Source organism: Malus domestica, chromosome 08 (genome assembly GCF_042453785.1).
Source record: "Malus domestica chromosome 08, GDT2T_hap1".
NCBI lineage: Eukaryota > Viridiplantae > Streptophyta > Magnoliopsida > Rosales > Rosaceae > Malus > Malus domestica.
In genome coordinates, this window is record NC_091668.1 from 4,316,376 (window position 1) to 4,338,536 (window position 22,161).

General features: G+C 35.5%; 1 protein-coding gene and 1 long non-coding RNA gene across 3 annotated transcripts; one reads left to right on the forward strand and one right to left on the reverse strand.

Annotated features, from left to right (window-relative positions):
* Positions 1-414: 414 nt before the first annotated feature.
* LOC139198429 (uncharacterized) lies at positions 415-10,291 on the forward strand. The gene is made up of 3 exons (XR_011583901.1): positions 415-611; positions 9,432-9,990; positions 10,130-10,291. It is a non-coding gene; the product is annotated as an uncharacterized lncRNA (long non-coding RNA).
* A 5,599-nt stretch (positions 10,292-15,890) lies between these two features.
* On the reverse strand, positions 15,891-18,381 carry LOC103421017 (probable WRKY transcription factor 40). Of its 2 annotated transcripts, none has more exons than XM_070825870.1 (5): positions 17,938-18,381; positions 17,718-17,780; positions 17,053-17,409; positions 16,815-16,931; positions 15,891-16,563 (listed from the first exon to the last, which is right to left on the reverse strand). In XM_070825870.1, exons 1-5 carry the CDS (start codon positions 18,019-18,021, stop codon positions 16,177-16,179), a joined length of 1,008 nt encoding a protein of 335 aa, XP_070681971.1. In that variant the 5' UTR covers positions 18,022-18,381; the 3' UTR covers positions 15,891-16,176.
* Positions 18,382-22,161: the final 3,780 nt, after the last annotated feature.

The following is a 22,161-nucleotide window of genomic DNA, read 5'->3' on the forward strand; positions in this document are numbered from 1 at the left end:
TTTAAAACCTAATTTTTTTTATGCACAACATCTTTCTTTCGACCTTTCTATCACTATGGGAACTAATAATCGAATTGGACAAAAAAAATTTATTCCATTACTTAAGTATCCATTATGTATATATATTCATCACCTAACAACTTTTTTTGAACAATAGGATTCAAGATTCAAACGAAGAATCTTGTCACCATCAGAAAAAAAAAAAAAAAAAAAGACAACCAAACTAAAAGCTAACCGGCAATGACGAAACCAAGAACTTCGAGAAGAACGGGCCGAACACGAACCCTATAGGAAAAGGTTACAAACCAAAAATTTGGTGAATGTTATATTTAGAATTTTCTTTCCTTAGGAGTAGTGGTTGTATTTAAATCAATTTAAAAAGAGAAAAAAAATATTTAAATATGTAGGCATGAAGTTTTCTTCCTCGCCTTAGGCTATAAGCAATCAGCTATGGCTTCTCTTTTCGACGTTGGAGGCAGAAGGCAAGAGCTTTTCCATCTCAGGGAGATCTCATATGTGTAGGAGTTTTGTGCCTCCTTTAGTCCCACATCAGGGAACTCAAGTTCCCTAGAGGCCTTTATTTAGGGTTAGTCACCCATATCGGTGAACAGGCACTAGTAGAAAAAACACTTTGCGCGACGTAGGTACCTTCGTCGTGCAAAGTCCAAAGTCGTTGCGCAAGGGTTTGCACGACGTACCTTCGTCGTGCAAAACCCGTCGCGCCAAGTCGGTAACGCTAGAGTTTGCTCGACCAAGGTATAACCTGCGTCACGCAAGGAAACTTTACACGACGTAGGTCCTGCGTCGCGCAAGGCCACTTTGCTCGACGTAGGTCCTGCGTCGCGCAAGGCAACTTTGCACGACGTAGGTCGCGTCCCGCAAGGAAACTTTGCACGACATAGGCCCTGAGTTGCGCAAGGCAACTTTGCTCGACGTAGGTCCTGCGTCGCGCAAGGCAACTTTGCACGACGCAGGGCCTACGTCGAGCAAAGTGGCCTTGCGCAACTCAGGGCCTATGTCGTGCAAAGTTTCCTTGCGGGACGCGACCTACGTCGCGCAAACCCTTTTTTTTTTTTTCTAAATGTTTTGGTCAAAACTAATTTTTTTTTTTTTAATTTTTGATAAATATTGTAAAGAATAATTAATTAACCAAGCAAAAGTATTTAATTATAAAATATATAAAAATGTATACATACAAGATGTCCAAACAAAAAAGAAAAAAGTACAAGTGAACTAGGTTTAAAACATCAAGCTACTGAGTATCGGGAGGGTGAGGTGGCTCTGAGATCGAAGGTGGATCAAGATGAGGTGCTGGTAGCGAGACTTGTAGGCCGGCCGTCTGTATGGCTCGTACAAGGTCTCTCACCGTTTCAGCATAGGTCCTCACCTCCTCGCTCTGGACCCTCAGCTGCGCTTCCATCTGCTCGCCCTGGGCCCTCATCTCCTCCTTCATCTGCTCGCCCTGGACCCTCATCTGCTCTTCCTGGATCGCAAGCTTACCCCTTAAGGTTGTCACTTCATCCATCAATGATGTGTTCAATCTGGAAAAAGAGGCACCCGTCTCACGAACCCGTGATTTCCCCATACCCCGAACAACCTGGCCATGACGACAACCAAGGTTCTCATCCAGGACTTCAGTCATGATCTGAAAACCTACATCCTCTGGTACCATGACATCCTCGATCGAAGTCTCCGGGGGAAGCTGCGATGCTGCTTCTTGGAGAACAGCAGTGCTCTTTTCCACCATAGTATCCTGTAATAATAAAGAAAAAACATATAATGTTTAATAACAAAATATAAATAATATTTGAATGATTCATACATATAAGAATAATAATAATTACATATACTTACATAAAACTGCCCAGCGATTTCATTACCAGGTCGAACGTAAACGTCCTTGAACATGTCGATCTCTGGGAACTTAGAACCCTCCTGAAGAAAAAAAACATTAAGAAAATTTTATTAATAATAATAAATAAATTGTATAAAATTTCAAAGTTAATATAGTATTACCTGACGAAAAGGGCTTCGAACCAGAATGGTGGAGAAGTGTCTTTGACTCTCGAGCTATCTGGCCAGCAACAGATTTCTTCTGTTAAACACACAATATACATGTTAGTGCAACTATTTGAAATAAATTAATAAAAAAAGCTTTAAAAATTACTAAAACAATAATAAATTTTTATTAAAATATTATGCACATACCACAAAGTCTGGGTTCGTAAAATGCTTGCAGAACCACTCCCAATCCTCTGGCCGGTCATTCAATTCGCTTGGAACATGTAAGCGAGCAATCTCCAGATTATCTCATATCTTAAAATGATTGTGAAAATTGTTCTTCCAATTTTTGTACCGGCTTGCTAAGGTCCCTTCTAAGTAGGCCATGACCTCAACTATTTACACCTTGCCATATTTATTTTTTACATCCATCAATTCGACCAACACATGGGTTCATCCACCAACAGCATAAAAAAAAATTTAAATCACAATTAAACTTAATACTTTATATCGAAATTTCCCTCTCAGTTTTTCATGTTTTCAATAGAAACCAAAACCAGAAAACTTTAACAAATTGGAGTCATTTGATTCATGTTTTTTAACAAATCAGAAACCCCTTTTAATCCAACAATTCTAAATACATATTAAAATTGGGATAAACAGAAACAGACTGGTAGCTAAATGAGAAAACAGCAGTGATAAAGAGAAATACTATTTCAACTAAACCTAATAGCAAACCAAAACACTGCATTGAAATCCCTTGACTCTATATTTGATCCCTATAAGCGTTCAAACGCTAACCAAATCACTGAGCCACTCTTTTCCTTTGAGTGCAAAACAAAGTAAAAAAAAGAAAATACACCATTCAGTGCAAAGCTAATGAAAAAAAGAAAAAACACAAAGACATTATCTTCTTACGTGTTTAAAAATGAGAAAAGAGGGCAAAACTCCTTCTACTAACGTACCTTATATTGTAAAAGCAATAGAGGGGTTGACATGGTTAAGTTTGATGAAGAATAATCAAAATAAGGTATTTTCAATCGTAACTTTATTATTTGAACCAATAAAAAGTGAAAGAGAAAAGAAAAAAGAAAAAAAAAGGCAAAGCAGATTGCCTTTTTTGTGCCTCAAAGAAAAACAAAAAAGAAACAAACTCTCTGTATTGAACACACACAATGCATACCCATGAATCCACTACAATTATGTAAGATAATCAACATTTTTACTGCAAGTGTTCAGTTTATTGTAAAGCATAGAACTTATGGTGAACCAACATAATTGGCAGAATTTTAGTGTTATCTATTAAACACTATCAAAGCGGAATGAAACCCAACAACGAATACACAATACCAATAACAAAATGATGGCGTGTGAACACCATGTAATGTTATAGACAGTCACACTGAACAAATCACCACTTATAAGGCATACGTGAACATTAAGACATAGCGGAATTCGACATAGGCTAAACCAACAGATATAAAAACACAAAATATATCAGCCAAATAAAAAAAACCAACACTTTGTACAAAAAGATAATAGCTTTACCTCCTTCCAAGAACAGTAATTGAATTACAGCCAATTGGGTCTGTTGGGTGGCAATCGTGATACCGCTGCAACACAGAGTGGTACAAAATTAACAAAAATCTCAGCAAGACGAACAACAAAAATCACAAATTACATAACTCCAATTCAGTCTTCATGTCATTCCATATAAAATAATACACCAATTCTTTTCATACATCACTTGTTGGACAGTTAATTTCAGGATAATTGATTAAAAAAGAACTTATTCTATAGCCAACTAAACAAATTAGAATACCACTGAGAATAAGCATGTGTCCTCACACACGAAACACCACAGAGAGAGATTGATTGAATGGAAGGACATTTATTTTTTGGTACAACGATATCCTAAATTACTCTAAATTTACGAAGAGATCTAAAACCCACCAGCAAGTAGGTAAACACATAAATCCGGCAAATGATTAGTTACATGCAGGAAGGACTGTCGCAACGAAACCATAAAATCTGCAAACAAAATATTGTATCGCAGTTGCCTGTAAATCTCAAAGCTCTTTAACAGAAACAGAAAACCTGAATTCATCAAGAACAAGATGCCAATCCAATGCAATTTGAGAGACATTCCTACACAAAGGTTGCAAGATTTATTCCGGTACTTGCCCGAGTAACAAGGATCGCAAGTGCAGTATGTTAAGGATAGACGAAAATGACAACACACAACGTTAATCAGCACCATACACTTCGTACAGAGCAGCTTAAGATATCGGCGTGCAAAGAGAGAATGAAATCTACAGAACTCAAATGCAATCAACTACAACACATGATCCAATTCTAATCATCAGAACACTCGCTCATAATACCAAAGGGTTATCGCTACACAAGGGAAATTCCAGATTCAACTACAAAAGCTCCCTGTATGCAAACTAAAAACCTTACTCTCTTAAATAAAGATAGATATGGAGCACAAGCTGAATCCGTGATTCAGTATTCAGCCCTCCGACTAAATAAAACAATGTGAAACCCAACGATCGAGGCCAAATCACTTGCAAAGCATTTGCATATCAACACACAATATACATTGAAAACAATTTGGTGCATCGATGAACAAAAGTAGCAGTTATAACATTTCCATGACAGAAATTGATCACTGATAATCTTTATATGGAGGAAGAGAATCAACTTCTCAGCGGCCCTAAACCCTAAACACCAATAGCGGCGTTCCAACCCGTGCGATTTCACAAACTTGTCAGCGGAGGAAGAGAATCACAAAACACACATACATCATCAAAATACTCAAAAATCAACATGCAATTTGAGCCTAAACCCTAAATAACAAAAACCCATCGAAAGTTAGAAACCCTTACCTTGATTTTGGGACTTGATTCGCGTCGGCTTCGAGATTTGCGTGAAGGTCTGTCGTTTGGGTTCGAGATTGTGAAGAGAAAAGATTTGGGGTTCAAGATTTGTGAAGAGGAGAGAGGAAGATAAAGAGGGACGGTTGGGTTAGGTTCGAATAGAAGTAGGAGGTTTCTGTGTTCAAGAGAAAGATGAAGAACGGCAAACTGAAAAAATTTGGAAAAATTGAAAAAAAAGTGCCTATTTTTCATTATTGTACCGCCAAAATTATCAGACCTTGCGCGACGTAGGTGTATAATTAGACGTCGCGCAAAGTGGTTTTGCACGACGATCTTACTAAGGCGTCACGCAAAGTATTTATTTGGAAAAAACAATTATTATAAAAATTACTGAAAATGTGACTTTCCTCCTTTCAAATTCAAATTTTTTTAACATCCCCCACAATAATATATTTTTCTAACAAAAACCCACAATAAATTATTTTTTTCATATTTATCAGTCAATTTCTTAAGTATTATAAGTACGAAATAAATAAATTAAAATATACTTAGTAAATATATATACCGTTGAACTTCATGGGAAAAGCATCGTATGAAATTAACTAGTTTCAAAGATCCAACCGTCAAACTTGTTTGTATATGCTTTGAGATCGCATCAGCCAAAAATCGCAAAAAACAAACATATAGAGATCAAGTAACGGGACAAAACTTTTCGACGAATATAAACGAAAAAACACGATTTAACGGTTAATTTAACTCCGATTTTGATTATTTTTTACAGCTACACTCCTTAATCCTATATGAATACAATAAACTAATTCGATCGTCAATTTAAAATATTGACACAAGTGGATACCACAATATCTTATGTTATACTTAATGACAATATAAATAAACTTCAAATGTTAGTGAATCTAATGTTTTGATGTGATACGCATTGTACGAAACTAGTTTCAACGATCCAACCGTCAAAGTTGTTTGTATATGCTTCGAGATCATGTACGCCAAAAATTGCAAAAAAAAACATATAGAGATCAAGTAACGGGACAAAACTTTTCGACGATTATAAACGAAAAAACACGATTTAACGGTTAATTTAACTCCGATTTTGATGATTTTTTACAGCTACACTCCTTAATCCTATATGAATACAATAAACTAATTCGATCGTCAATTTAAAATATTGACACAAGTGGATACCACAATATCTTATGTTATACTTAATGACAATATAAATAAACTTCAAATTTAGTGAATCTAATGTTTTGATGTGATACGCATTGTACGAAACTAGTTTCAACGATCCAACCGTCAAAGTTGTTTGTATATGCTTCGAGATCATGTACGCCAAAAATCACAAGAAAAACATATAGAGATCAAGTAACGGGACAAAACTTTTTGACGATTATAAACGAAAAAGCACGATTTAACGGTTAATTTAACTCCGATTTTGATGATTTTTTACAGCTACACTCCTTAATCCTATATGAATACAATAAACTAATTCGATCGTCAATTTAAAATATTGACACAAGTGGATACCACAATATCTTATGTTATACTTAATGACAATATAAATAAACTTCAAATTTAGTGAATCTAATGTTTTGATGTGATACGCATTGTACGAAACTAGTTTCAACGATCCAACCGTCAAAGTTGTTTGTATATGCTTCGAGATCATGTACGCCAAAAATCGCAAAAAAAAACATATAGCGATCAAGTAACGGGACAAAACTTTTCGACGATTATAAACGAAAAAGCACGATTTAACGGTTAATTTAACTCCGATTTTGATGATTTTTTACAGCTACACTCCTTAATCCTATATGAATACAATAAACTAATTCGATCGTCAATTTAAAATATTGACACAAGTGGATACCACAATATCTTATGTTATACTTAATGACAATATAAATAAACTTCAAATTTAGTGAATCTAATGTTTTGATGTGATACGCATTGTACGAAACTAGTTTCAACGATCCAACCGTCAAAGTTGTTTGTATATGCTTCGAGATCATGTACGCCAAAAATCGCAAAAAAAAAACATATAGAGATCAAGTAACGGGACAAAAGTTTTCGACGATTATAAACAAAAAAGCACGATTTAACGGTTAATTTAACTCCGATTTTGATGATTTTTTACAGCTACACTCCTTAATCCTATATGAATATAATAAACTAATTCGATCGTCAATTTAAAATATTGACACAAGTGGATACCACAATATCTTATGTTATACTTAATGACAATATAAATAAACTTCAAATTTAGTGAATCTAATGTTTTGATGTGATACGCATTGTACGAAACTAGTTTCAATGATCCAACCGTCAAAGTTGTTTGTATATGCTTCGAGATCATGTACGCCAAAAATCTCAAAAAAAAAACATATAGAGATCAAGTAACGGGACAAAACTTTTCGACGATTATAAACGAAAAAGCACGATTTAACGGTTAATTTAACTCCGATTTTGATGATTTTTTATAGCTACACTCCTTAATCCTATATGAATACAATAAACTAATTCGATCGTCCATAAACTAATTCAACATAAAGTATATAACACAAAATCTTCAAAAACAAAATAAAGTATTTATTTTGTACTCATAAGCCAAAAAAAAAAAAAAAACTTGCGCAACGTAGATGCACCTGCGTTGCGCAAAATAGCTTCGCGCGACGCATGTACCTACGTCGCGCACAGTTTTTTTTTTTTTTTTTTTTTTTTGGGCTTATGAGTACAAAATAAATACTTTATTTTGTTTTTGAAGATTTTGTGTTATTTACTTTATGTTGAATATATTTTGTGTTTGAAAATATATAAATTTAGTTTGTTATTATTCCTTAAAAAATTATATTTTTTTTAGGCCTATGTAGCACTCCATAGTTGGAGATTGCCTTAATTAGTAGTGTATCCGATTCAAGTTTTCGTTATTAGTAATACTGTATAGTGGTTGGAGTAGAATGTCAGGAGGTTTGTGAAGGCCGGTCAAACAAAGGTATGGAATAAGAACCTCTTGAAGGAGGAAATAGAGGAGAGGCTAAGAGATTTGAGATGATGCTACTTGAAATAGTAACATTTCGATGACGTGAAAAAGTTCCAATTGGTTATCTACAAGAGTCGAGCTTAACACATCTTACTTAAAACAAATATTTGCAAGTAGATTTCATATACCAGAATAAATTCAACATAAATTATATAACACAAAATCTTCAAAAACAAAATAAAGTATTTATTTTGTACTCATAAGCCAAAAAAAAAAAAAAAAAAAAAAAAAACTTGCGCGACGTAGGTACATCCGTCGCGCAAAATATCTTCAAAAACGTAGATGCACCTGCGTTGCGCAAAATAGCTTCGCGCGACGCATGTACCTACGTCGCGCAAAGTTTTTTTTTTTTTTTTTTTTTTTGGGCTTATGAGTGTACAAAATAAATACTTTATTTTGTTTTTGAAGATTTTGTGTTATATACTTTATGTTGAATATATTTTGTGTTTGAAAATATATAAATTTAGTTTGTTATTATTCCTTAAAAAATTATAATTTTTTTAGGCCTATGTAGCCCTCCATAGTTGGAGATTGCCTTAATTAGTAGTGTATCCGATTCAAGTTTTCGTTATTACAATAATACTGTTTGGTGATTGGAGTGGAATGTCAGGAGGTTTGTGAAGGCCGATCAAACAAAGGTATGGAATAAGAACCTCTTCAGGGAGGAAATAGAGGAGAGGCTAAGATTTGAGATGACGCTACTTGAAAGAGTAACATTTCAATGACGTGAAAAAGTTCCAATTGGTCATCTACAATAGTCGAGCTTAACACATCTTACTTAAAAAAGAAAAAGGTAATGAAAGAAAAGAAAAAATACTAATTTTACAATCTTCCTTAAAATTTTGCTTTTATTTTTTATGCTAATTTTAAAAAATTCCTATCCATGAGGATTAAAAGCTCCTTTGCACCATTAATAGATTCAGTAAATCTTCATAGAGAGCATGATATGATATGTTATAAACTGTAAAGATGAAAGGATTGTTCATAAATTTCCGAAGAGTGTCCTGTTTGTCTACCCTTCTTGTTTCATATATCGAACTAAACTAGTTACAAGACTGGTTGTAATAGTGTGCCATTCCAATATTTATAGCAAATATGTGGCTGAACTTTTTGATATTTATAGATAGAAACTTATCAATTTTTTCTTTGCGCGACGAACGCAGGCGTCGCGCAAAGTTGGAAAAAAGCGGTAAATAAACGTGGTTTGGCGCCAAACTCTTGCGCGACGCACAAGACGTTGCGCAAGTAGTCTTTGCACGACGGCACTTTGCGCGACGAAGGAGTGCGTCGCGCAAAACAGCTTTGCGCGACGTAGTTGTACCTTCGTCGCGCAAAATATCTTTGCGCGACTCACTGCTTCGTCGCGCAAAGTGCCGTCGTGCAAAGACTACTTGCGCAACGTCTTGTGCATTTCGTCGCGCAAACATACTTTGCGCGACGCAATTGTCTGCGTCGCGCAAGTTTCCGTCGCGCAAACATGTTTTTGTACTAGTGAGGTATTGTACCATTTGAAATGAGGATTGAGGTTTTCATTAATTGTGTGAATTAAGCTTGATGATTATACTATAATATTAATATTAATTAATCAAGACAAAGTCCAAAGGGCGCTTGGGGCCTAAGTAATTAATTTTAATTTCAATTTTGAATTAAGTTTTTAATTAAATTAATTAATTTTAATTTCAATTTTGAATTAAGTTTTTAATTAAATTAATTAAAAACGTTTTGATTAATAGACATAAATGTTTAAAAAGAGTTGTGTGGTTTTAGATACATCCAAAATGTATTTGAAGCGGTATGAAAAAGTCTATATAATTGAAGTCTTAGTTCTATTGTATATTATCTTTTCTTTTTCCCATTTCTCCCATACAAAACCTTACAGAGAATAAACACTCAAAGCAATTCGCCAAAATTCTATAATCTAGCGCGGGTTGTAGAATTAGACAGTTGTATCCTGGTCGAGCAGAGACGTCGTAGAACCACAAGCACAAGAGTGGGACAGAAATACTGTTCGAATGACATAGCTTTTGCGCTAGCCTCTATCTGTGATTCAATCAAGTTAGTATCAATTTAATTTCTGTATTTATTTTTGTTATTTAATTTTGTATTGCAAGTATATTTCATTAATAAAGAATTAGTATTTCAATTTCTGTTATTTTATTTATTTTATGAATTGTTCTCTAACAATATGGTGTAGGTTGTAAGGGCCATGTCAAGCCGCTCTGGTGCTCTGTCCCTGCCAGTTGGTACATAAACATCTTTGATTATGTATATTTCAACTTAACACTACATAAAACGTATTGGAAAATAGTTTTCACAATGTTAACAGCTTATAATTATAGACGAGTCTTCTCTCTAATTAAGCCCCTAATTATTTACCCTGAGTAATTAACCTTTACTTTCATATGGCTAGCTACTTATTGTGGTAATCAAAGATGGAATTGAAGAAGATGGCGATTTGCTGCAGTGATGGAAAACAATAATGTTTATGCACTTTGGTGTGAGTTCAATTCTCATAACCAATTTAACTCACTAATACCTATGAAAATAAAAATTAAAAAAAGGGTGAACTACCAATTTTAGTCTCTGAATTATTATGTAAGTGAAAATTAGGTCCCTAAATAATTTTTTTTCTTCAAAAAAATCAGTCATTGAATTATAAAAATCTACCTATTACATCTTTAATATTATATTCGAAGCTATTATATTCAATTTTTCGTCAATTTAAGTCACGTTACTTGCATATGATACACATTGGAGGATAGATTGGTAATTTTTCATAAACAAATAGCGTATGGAGTTAACTTTGGAGGGTAAATTAGACGTTAGATTCGCAACCTATATGAAATGCTAAGGGCTTATAGGCGAGAAAATGATGGTAATACACTCTAAAGTGTGTCAAGTGACTTAAGTTGACGAAAAGTTGGATAAAATAATATTGAATATATAGTAGGATGAAATTAGCAATTTTAATGAATTTAGGGACTTATTTGACAAAAAAATAATTCTTTTTAAGTGTCCCTCCATAATATGTGGTTCTTCGTCTCATATTCTGGGCACACTGATCATTTCTCCGCGAAATAGTGAACAAATAAAGAATGTAAGCGTACGGCAAAGCCACCTAACCAAAAAATCTTTGTATTTTTTTCGGACAAGGATTGTCTGCCCTCCCACTTCCGGTGCCCTTCCGTGCCTTCCTGTTTTGTGTCGTCACGGTTAAGGCATGTCAACATTTTATATTGTTTTTTTTATAGATATAATAAGACAAAAATGAATAGTAATATAAAATGTTGATGTGATTTAACTGTGACCACACAAACAGAAGGACACGGGAGGGTACCAAAAGTGGGAGGGCAGATAATCTTTGTCCATTTTTTTTCATATTCAGAGGTCGTCGTTGAAGTCAATTATGTAAGGGCTAAAAAATGTCCACATACAAAGTGACAATTGACTAACCAACAAGGAGATGCTGATCAGTCCATGCACGAAACCTCCCCACCAGCGCCCACTTCATCACATGACTCGCTTCACTCTTCCTTTGTGATATATCATGAGAGATTATTTTAAGTATCATGTATTCAAGGAGTACTTCACATATTATAATATAAGTAACGGACATAATTTATTTTTTCGTGTTTCGTTATTTATTTTATGATATCTGAAGTATCTGTTTGAATATTGGGTATTTTGAAAACTTCTCATATACTTTTGCCTATAATTAATTCTGGTATTATATTTATAGATCACTAACTCTATTACTAATTTAGTACTACATTTTAAAAAGTGTTTTTCACACGATACTTTTTATTTTTTATTTTTACAATGTTATATGTTTATTTTTATTTTTTGAATTGAAATAAACAAATTAAATCATGAAATAGCTAGAGTAAATTGACACGTTACTCACAATTGAGCAAGAGTGTGCAGTAACAAAATCATTTTCTTTACATTAAAGCTTATGCCAACGTTATATTTTTTCCACATAAATAAGAGTAATGCTATGAAAGTTACATCTTTGTGCGACTGAAAATAATTATCAACAATTGGTGGATGAGGAAAGGGCGGAGGGTTTCTGGGTGTATGTAATGGTCCTCATCTATTTGGAAGATGGTAGGTGTCTCGCACGTGACAATTGCCAAAGACCTAATCTCGCCTAATCTTTCTCTATTTGACAAAATAAAAACTAAAAAAACTTTTCAGTTAAAGTCCAAGTAAAAAAGTAATTAACAAGTTATGTTAATTAGTGGAAATCGTATACATATATGTATCTGCATTGCTGTATATACTATATGTTTAAGCTAAATTCCAGAGTTTGATTTAAAAAAAAATGCCTTTAAATTTCAAAAGATCACATATTCAAGGTCATCCATATTCCAGAATTTCACCAAGCATACTGATCATGAGACTCACAAGTAGGCCTGGCATTTTGGACCCAACCCGTTAACCCGGCCCGACCCAACCCGTTAATATTTGTATTTGGGTGGATGCTTAACGGGTCGGGTCGCTAACGGGTGAACCCGTTAACAACCCGTTAAATAACGGGTCACTTTGGGTCAACCCGTTAGACCCGTTAGGACCCGTTAGACCCGTTAGGACCCGTTAACACCCGTTAGTTGAGGATATTTTAGTAATTTTAGTAAAGTCTTGATAACAAAAAATAAACTTTATGCAAAAAAATAATAATAATAATTGTTAACGGGTGATAATGGGTGAAACGGGTGACCCGTTAGCTTAACGGGTGACCCGTTAGCTTAACGGGTCGGGTTCGGGTGACCTGTTAGCTTAACGGGTTGGGTTCGGATGACCCGTTAACTTAACGGGTCGGGTTGAACCCGACCCAAACCCAATAAACCCGATCCGTTTACAGGTCTACTCACAAGTCTTGTAAGTAAAAAAATATCACATACTAGCGGGACAATAGTTAGTATGTACTAATAGTTAGCACGTACTAGCTACGACTTGTCCCCATGTACTACTAAAAAGCTCCACTAACAAACTATAAGTCGTTTTCACGCGGGAAGACTTTCTCTGGTCATAAAGAAAGAAGACCTAGAAGCCAATACGCGACACATATCAATAGTCACATTCCAAGACTTAATTGAATGATTGTCCCTTATAATTCAATTTCTTAACTCATTAGCGAGAGTGCAAATGGGCCTGTAGCACCAGTTGTACATTGGTGGGACCGTGGTCCCAAGCCGAGTTATGAAGGGACCAAGATAGTCTCAGGTCCATTCTGAATTCTTTTCATATACGAAAATTTAGTGTTATGTTTATGATTTTTAAAGTTATGCTTACTTACATTCTAAAAAAAATATACTTGTATTGAGAATTTGGGAAGGTTAAAGCTTAAGCCATTATGGCACTAACATCATCACACTCGTCTGTGCAGACACAAAGAGAGAGAAAGCGTCTGTGCGGAGAGATAGGGAGAAGAGAAACACGAAACAGCGAAAGAAATAATATGGGTACTTTTAAAAATAATAATAATAATAATGGAATCCTAAACCTTGAACCGCCTAAGCCGCCTAGCTCATCTAGTCCGCCTAGTCTGGCTAGACCGCTTAGACCGCATAGTCCCTACTTGATTTTCCTCTACGTTTTGACCTAAATCGCATCGGTCCTCAACCGCTTAGCTCCTATGCGCAACCTAGACACTCACCTAGGCCGATTTTTAGAACAGTGCATAGGGTCCAATCCGACTTATTTACTTTAATTTTTTTTCATCGAGTTTAATTTGATGTTGGTGACTCTTATGCGAGTTCAGGCAATCCATTATTTATGAGCTTTGAAGAGGGCTTTGGTCTGATGTTCAGTGGAGGGAGAAAGAGAGAGGAAGAAAGTCAAAGAGTCTTGGGGTTTAGGTTTAAGGAAGAGGGTGATGAGGACAGCACCATACCAAACCAAATGGCATTGGTTAGTTGCTCAACATACGGTAGAGATTTTTTGTAAGATTAGGAGAGCATTTCAGATTGACACATTTAGGCCCTTCTTAGACTAAAATTCCATATATATATATATATATATATATATATATAGGATTTTAGTTTGTTGAAAAAATAAATTGAAGAGTATGCACTAGTAGTTATTTAATTAGTCAATTTATACGGCTGCATCACGACTATACGTTCCACTAGTTAAATTTTTGAAGGGCATTATTTTCTTGTCAATTTTCCATCCTGTCCTGTCCATGATGTTGATCATGCAGCTGCTTTCTTATGCCTTATAAGCTACTCCAAGTGATGTGATGAACTTATTAATATAGTTGCTTCCAATTCGTTTTGTCCAACATTCCGGCCTTAATATTATTGGACTCTTTTTTTTTTCCTGACACGACCCGCACCTTCAAGTCGTTCCGTATAAAGTCTTATTAGTTGGGTTTCTGTATATTTCCTTGAAATTCAATTTTTATTTCTGTTGATCTTTCTAAGCGACAAAAATAGTTGTGTTTATGAGATTAATTATTGGAGTTTTTCAACTTTAATCTTGAGAAGATTAAAATTGAATAAAAATCTGATGTTAGATTGAATATTAATTTTAGTCCTTGTACTTAATTCAAATTCATATTATAAAACAAAAATAGATATTTTATTTAATGTCATAACATTAAATTTTAATTTATTATACACATTTTAATTCATTAATTTTATTGAACTTACTCTAATTAGTGTACCTAAACGTCCATATCATAATATATTTTACTAAATTAGTGTACTGAAATATCCATACCTAAATATATTGTAGTGAATTAGTGGCACATAAGAAAATATGTAAAAATATAAATGTACCGGAAATTCCGTACCCAAATATATGATACTAAACTAGTGTACTGAAATGTTGGTACCTAAATATATTATATTAAACTAGTGTACCGAAATGTCCGTACCTAAACTTATTATACTATGTAGTGTACCGAAATGTTCGTACCTAAATATATTGTAATAAATTAGTGGCACATAAGAAAATATACAAAAACATAAGTGTACCGAAAAATCTCTACGAAAATATTTTCTTATATAAGATACTTACCATAATGAGAATTAAAATGTATAATATTTTCATAAAATTTAATTTATGAAATTATAAATAAAAAAGAGAGAAATTGAATACATATGTTGGTATTAAATAGAGTTTAGAGACTAAAATCAAATTTTAATCTTGTATAAGATATTTTTCTAGACTTCATCTTATTTGAGGATTAAAATCTAGTTTTCTATTAATTATTCCCACAAGTGAACCCCTTGATGTTAGGGAGACCTTCTATTTAAAACATATGTTGTAAATTATATGACGTGGTTCTTGATGACTTGATAATTACTTAAGTATTGATTAACGTGCTTATTTCCTATTAGTGACACATCACATGGTTTACAAATTTAGTCTAAAAAATTAGTCTACCTAACAATATCCTTATTAGAGCTCTGAAGGAAGTTGAGGTTTTCAAAAATCAATTGTCGTATGTGGGGAGTTGCCTTTAATATATACTAGCATATGGGCACACACAAAGTGTGTGAGAATTTTTTTTTAATTTTTGTTTTTGAAATAAAAGGAGAGACGAAGAGAGTGATAAAGAATGTGGGAGTGATAAGTTTTTTTTTAATTTTTTTTTTAATTAGAGATATGTTAAGATTACATGTAGGTGAGGCTTTGAAAAAAAAACAGTAAAATTTGATTGTGTGAAATTACATTTCTGCCTCATATTTCTTGTTCATGTTTTGTTTTAATTAGAGGGTTAAACTGGTAATTTCATAGGATTTTGGTTGACAATAAGTGTTTTATTAATTAGTCGAGATAATTAGTAGAGATGAAGCACGCCCAGTACCATAAAAAAGTTAAGGTTCAATCTTAAAACCAATTGGAAATGGGTTATAAACAAGATTCGTTAACTTCTCAATATGTGGTAAGTTCAGATTCTTACACAAGTCACATAAATATTATATATATGAGTGAATAAATGGTAACAAAGAACAACAAGATTTTGGTTCATCGATTTCAAATTCTATTTACATCCCTACACTTTAATTACAACTCTCAAATCATATGTAATGTAAATAAGAAAAGAAAGGATAATGCCTACTCAATTTGTAGACTAAATTTTGGAAACTAAATGACTTGGAAGTTGATAATTGGTATATTACTTAAGCGTTGATAAACATGTTCATTCCTATTAGTGACACATCATTTAGTTTGCAAATTCAGTCTCTCTCTCTCTAAGTGATAACAAGGTAGCTCTAATTAGGGTTTTCACTTTTCACCATTTCGGGCCATAGTGTGGCCTGAAATTCTTCCTGAAATGGCAGCAGCAAGAGCAGATGTGAAATTGGGATCTTTGGTCAGGGAAGAAGCCATTTGTTGTACCAAAAACTGTTGGAACGTCGGAGCTTGAGTTTCTGGGGGGCACATGGCACTATTGGGACTTATTCGATTATCGTCACTTAAAAAAGTTGGAGCCGGAGATATCTTTGCCACGGATGGTAAAACGGAAATTGGACTAGTAATAAGCTGCTGGTTCTGTTTTGGAGATACCGGGGCTATTAGTGTAACTTCAGCTCGCTTCTCAGGATACATGTGGTTGTGTTCTCCTTCATATGTAGCCACCAGTAGGCATGGATTTTCAGCACTTTTTTGCACCTGAGAATTTTAGTAAGAATGTCAGTACATAATCTCACACCCCCAATACTATCTAGTAGTATTTCTTTTTATTTTGTAAGTGAAAAATCTGAAATCCAACTTCCATGAGTTTGATACCTAATCATAGATCGGGTCACCAAACCCCACACCCCCAATACAATATAGTTGTATAAAAAAACTCTCACTTCTCTTTTCTATTTTTCTGGAATTTCATGTTGGTAAGAAGGAGATTGGGTTCACGTAATTAATACCTTCTTTTTAACAGGGCAACTTGGGGCAAAGGAGCACTTGTAGTAAGCCCTAGGAGATGGGTTATCTCTTGTGACCTTCTGACCATATTTCCTCCATTGGTATCCATCATTCACAATCTGCATTAAATTAGAATCAAATAAATTACTAATGGAAGTTCATAGTTTATGAAGAAAAAAATCCCTAGAAATCTCAACAGATGCAGTGGGCTATAGGGTTAAATTGATGAATAGGACTTACGAGGCCTGTATCGGATGCATCGGTGTGAACATAAACCCTGGAAATCTTTAAGTTGGTGTTCTCCTTTAGCCTCTTGCATGAATACTCTTTATCATCACTGATGGAACTGGTGTCAGTATTAGTCCCGGTACTAATTAATCCAATCACGTTGTTGTAATCTTCACTGTCTGCCTTTCGCTTCCTATAAATATCAGATGTTTTGTTTTGCTGCTGCTGGGTGGTCATCAATTCCCCCACTTGGGATTGCAAAGTGTTGTAATTCTCGCAGAGGGCAGTTAGCATCTCAGTCAGCTTCTTGTTCTCCACACTTACCCTATTCAACTCTTCAGCCAACACATCATGATGACTAGCTGCCTGCTATCCGTTAAAATCAAATTAAGAAGACCAAGTTAATAAGTTTCATTAAAAAATTATAGGTGACAAATAGTTTCAGAAAGATAATTTATGCACACGGTTTTTCACCTGTTGCACTCTCTCTTTTTCAATCATTGGATTAAACAAATTAAAGCCAAATTAATGGCCAAAATTAAGAAGGATGTACACAAGGTGACAAATCAAAGCGAAATTAATGGCCAAAACTAAGAAGGACGTGCAGAAGGTGAAAAAACAACGTGCAAAAATATATACCCATAGTTTCATTACCATGTTGAACAAAATTAACTCACCTCTTCTTTCACCAATGCATTGCCTTGGAGTTGAGCATAACCCCCTTCAAACTCTTGTTGCATCTGATTTCAAAGTAGATTATTTAGGAGATTAAGTAGATGTTCCAATGTGTATAACTTAATTACCAAGAAAATAAGGTCAAACCCAGAAGAAACAAGGCATCAAAGAATGATATTAACAACAACAACAACAAAAAGCTTGAATTATAAAACTACTCACAGTGGCAGGAGCTCGACTATCATTGGCACGGCAAAACGGAACAAGATTAAGGCCGAGAGAAGTGTTCACCCACGTTGAGTCCATTGTTGATCAAGAACAAAAGGCTTGCAATTTGCAGAAATTAATAATCTTTGTGAAGTTTCAGTATTGAAAGTAAAACTTCTCAGGACTCGGGAGCTGCCCAATGCATATATAGCTATAAGGAGAGCGAAGACAAATAATAAGGAATATACCGGGAAGGAAAGTGCGAGGAAATAGCACGATGGGAGAGAGCAGATATTCAAGGTATTTTCTTAAGATTGTCACGTCTCATGATTTATCTTCATCTATCTAGAAATTGTTATTTTATACATGTAGCGAGAGATATATGGGGATGGACTATGGAGGAGGAAGGCTAAAAGCCATGTCGGCCTTGAAATTCCTGATGGTCAAGGTCAAGGCTCCGACTTTGCTAGATAAGATATTAATTATATATAAGTAGGCATGTTTGGCACTCCTTGTAGGTAGTTGCAGATGAGGAGAAGTTTTATATCTATTTACAACACAAATTACGTAATATATTATTTTATGTATTATATTAAAAAAATAAGTAATATAATTAAATACAAACAAAAATTATATAACACAATTTCAGTTAAAAATAATGTCATGTAACCGAATTATGACTAAAATAAAGAGTTACTCTTAGAGTAGTTAGGTTTTTATAAGAAAATTATTATTAACACTTTAAAAATCTTATTCAGCACTTCAAATTTTCTATAATTATAAAAAAAAAATACACTTGTGAGAAATATAAAATGAAAATTTTAAAATGCTAATAACAATTCCTTTTTATAAAGATGATTACTTAGCTTTGGTTTGTTCTTGTCTGTCAACATTGACCGAAGATCTAGATTCGAGAAAGGCACAGCTTACACACGCTGTACGGCGCAACACGGTTTTGAAATTACGTTGTCAACTTGTGTGCTTGCTTAGCTCCTTCCAACTTTCAACAAACCTTGGACTTTTTATCTGTTCATATCTTCACGGACCACAGCTTTTGAATTAATTTCTAGGTGCCCCCTTTAGGAAGATTAACCATTTGTATATTTGTCGGCATACAAAGTTTATTGCAGTTATGGAACAATGGTTTATTGCTAGATGATTATTTTCATTAGGGATGACAATCATGGCAAAGCTAAATAGCAAATTCACTGAGGGCACAACTAAGCAATGGCAGATACAGGATTACCTTGTTCCATTAAACAATAGCACATGTAGTGCCAAAAAAAAAATTCAATGTTTTCGATGAAGCATTTCGTCGAGCACTTGGTCGACCCATACCATTATATACTTAGGGTGTGTTTTTAGGCCTCATTAACTCTCACTGGATTAGACTGGACTACCTACTAGTGCAGTCCAGTGTTTGTTTCATATTGGAACTAAATTTAATGAAATTAAAAGGCACTCGCTAGAAATTCTTAGCGAGAGCCCTCGAAAAGAAAGGGATTGCTAAGAACGAATTTCCACGAGAAATTTTTCATTGACTGGAACACGGGGGTACACCACGTGTTTTTATATAAGTGGTGGGAAATTTTATTTTTTAAGTTGTTAACTTTTAACACACATATCCCACCATTTGTATAGTGACACATGGTGTACCACCTCGTATACTGGTCACACTAAAAAATCTCTCCACTTCCACCTAGGGGTGGGCAAACGAGTATAAGAACTGTGGGTTGGGGCGGGTAATCAAGGTTCAAGGCAGGTACGGGTCAGTTCCAATTTTTAATAAGAGAAAAGGGGTAGGGCGGGGCAATGAAATTTTAGAGGCGGGGCGATTCCAGATGTATAGAAAAACGGGGTCCCAGACTGGCTCGTTTGTAATTGCAATGGACATATGAGATTGAAGAAGATAATATCATCCAATCTTAAACGTCAGTTTTTACTCTAGGTCTCAATCAAACCCAAGTCTTTCTGGTTTCAAACTCTACTTTTTCTTGCGTCCCCTCCCTTCCACCCACAGTCTCCGTCAGTCACCTTCTCCACCATCCAGAACATCATCGCCGTAGCAAGTCTGGCGACCACCACGATGACCCATCTTCTTGATTATCCTTCTCCCAATCTCTCTCCATCCTGAGTCCTATAGTACCGACACTCATCTCATCTTTCCCACTATTATCTATCTCCCTCGACGATATCACCGAAAACCCAAAAGACTAATCCATCTTCAACCCATCGCCACCGCAACAATGACGACTACCCCATCACCGGCATCGAGATCTCTGGTTTAGGCATTATCAGAGTCGAGAGACAGAGAACTTGATTTGGGATTGGGAGAGATGAGCAAGAGAGACGGGGACCACTACCTTTCCCACTCAACTCATCTATTCCCACTCCTATTTCTCATTGCTGACATCACCAAACGCAGACCACCACCGATTCACCATATCACTGCTGTCACGACCATCACCATCGCCGACTCATCTTTTCCCACTCCTATCATGTTTCTTAATTTCCTATCTCTCCTCGACGACGTCACCAAACTCAAACTATCATCGATTCACCTTCGTCACCTCAGACATTCACTGAACTCCACATGCTTCTTTCAATTTCTAGCCGAGACTGGTGTGGTGTTCATGGCTGGGAGACGGGGTATCACTTCATTTCATCTTTACGGTGCTGCTTGGTGGGAGTTGTGGCGTTGATTTGGGAAATCAGTTTTGGTTGATTGGGAAGAACTGTTGCGGCTGTAGGAGCAATCTGGAACGTTCTAGAGCTCTGTATCAAAACCGAAAAAAAAGAAGTAATTGGACCCGTGGACCCATCCCGAACCGGCTCGTTTGAAACAAGTTGGGTTAGGTTTGGTTTCCAAACTTAAAATCCTTCTACCCGGCCCAGCCCACCCCGTTACATTTTAAAACGGGTAGGTCTGATTCCTCCAAATTTGGGCCCAGCCCGGCCCATGCCCAGCCCTACTTCTACCTCGTCTAAGTCCCAGACCTTCTTCTACCTCTTCTGTCTTACTTCGCTACCTTATTCCGCCTAGTTTAAGTCTCAAACCCCTTTTTGCCTATTTCGTCTTCCTTCTCTACCATCTTTTGCCTCTTCCATCTCCGACAAGACCCATATACCTCCATTGCATCTAACCATCATGGGCACATATCGGCCTTCTTCTTGGAACTACTCCAGCCAAAGGTATTGTATGACGAGCTTCCTTTGGCTCCATACAATGAAGCGTTTGAACCACAACTTATCGACGAGAAATAAGGGACAAGACGATTGAGGGGTTGATTGAAAAATATTCCTTAGAAGCGACTCGTCATTTGAGTTCCGATCGGGCCAAAGATGAGTGGATGGAATTGGTCATCGAGATGAGCGAGGCTGGGCGATGGTATCATTTCGAGTTCGCCGCCCGAGCACACGTCAACGACTCAGACGGTTCAACTTAGAAATGTCAAGCCACAAGCGCCAGGTAACTGCACTATTTTCTGCAATGATCATTAAGCTAACATTCTCGTCAGATTCTCGGTCCTTTTGTCCTTGTATTCTCCGTTTACTCATTTTTTTATATATTTATGTTTGGTTGTGGGCACAGATCGGCCCTCTTCAAGTGTGTAATTTTTTTTTTTCTTTAGGTGCATGAGGATGCTGGAATTGTGAAAATTGATTGGGTTCCACCGGAATACGATGATGCAGTGGCTTGTGTTTGCACATATGGGATTTTGTCATTGTGGGAGGAAATTGTTGAAGGTGTTTTCATTGAATTTATAATCTTTTCTAAGTGAAGCCGTATAATTAGTTGAGGAATTGTGACGAAATTGTTGAAGGCATTTTCATTGAAATCATTTTTATTATCTTAAAACTATGGTATAGTGGTATTCATTTTTTATTGTAAGTGAGAGATATTAATTCTTGTCAAAGGCGAATTTGAACCATATTAGCGATAGCCCATTGTGAGCCATAGCCCCATCCCCCACCCCCTTAGTGTATATAGTATCAATTGTTATTAAAAAAAAATAATTTATTATCCTATTTTTTAGTTCAATACTTACCAAGCGCTTCATTAAGTCAGTCCAACTTAATATATTCTAAGCCAGTCTAGCTTAGTCTTTAAAGCTAGTTTTGTCACATCCCGGCCCGGGCCCCCACCGCATCCCGGGCTCGACTTCGCCGTAGCACGATATTGTCCGTTTTAGGCCCCGACCACGCCCTTATAGTTTTATTTCTGGAAACTCACGCGAG

Excerpts from the sequence above, each read along its gene's own strand:
- LOC103421017 (XM_070825870.1), bottom strand. The coding sequence starts at position 18,021 with ATGGACTCAACGTGGGTGAACACTTCTCTCGGCCTTAATCTTGTTCCG. Across the intron at positions 17,781-17,937 it reads ATAGTCGAGCTCCTGCCACT|ATGCAACAAGAGTTTGAAGG; the intron begins GTGAGTAGTTTT and ends CTTTGAAATCAG. Across the intron at positions 16,564-16,814 it reads GTTGCCCTGTTAAAAAGAAG|GTGCAAAAAAGTGCTGAAAA; the intron begins GTATTAATTACG and ends TAAAATTCTCAG.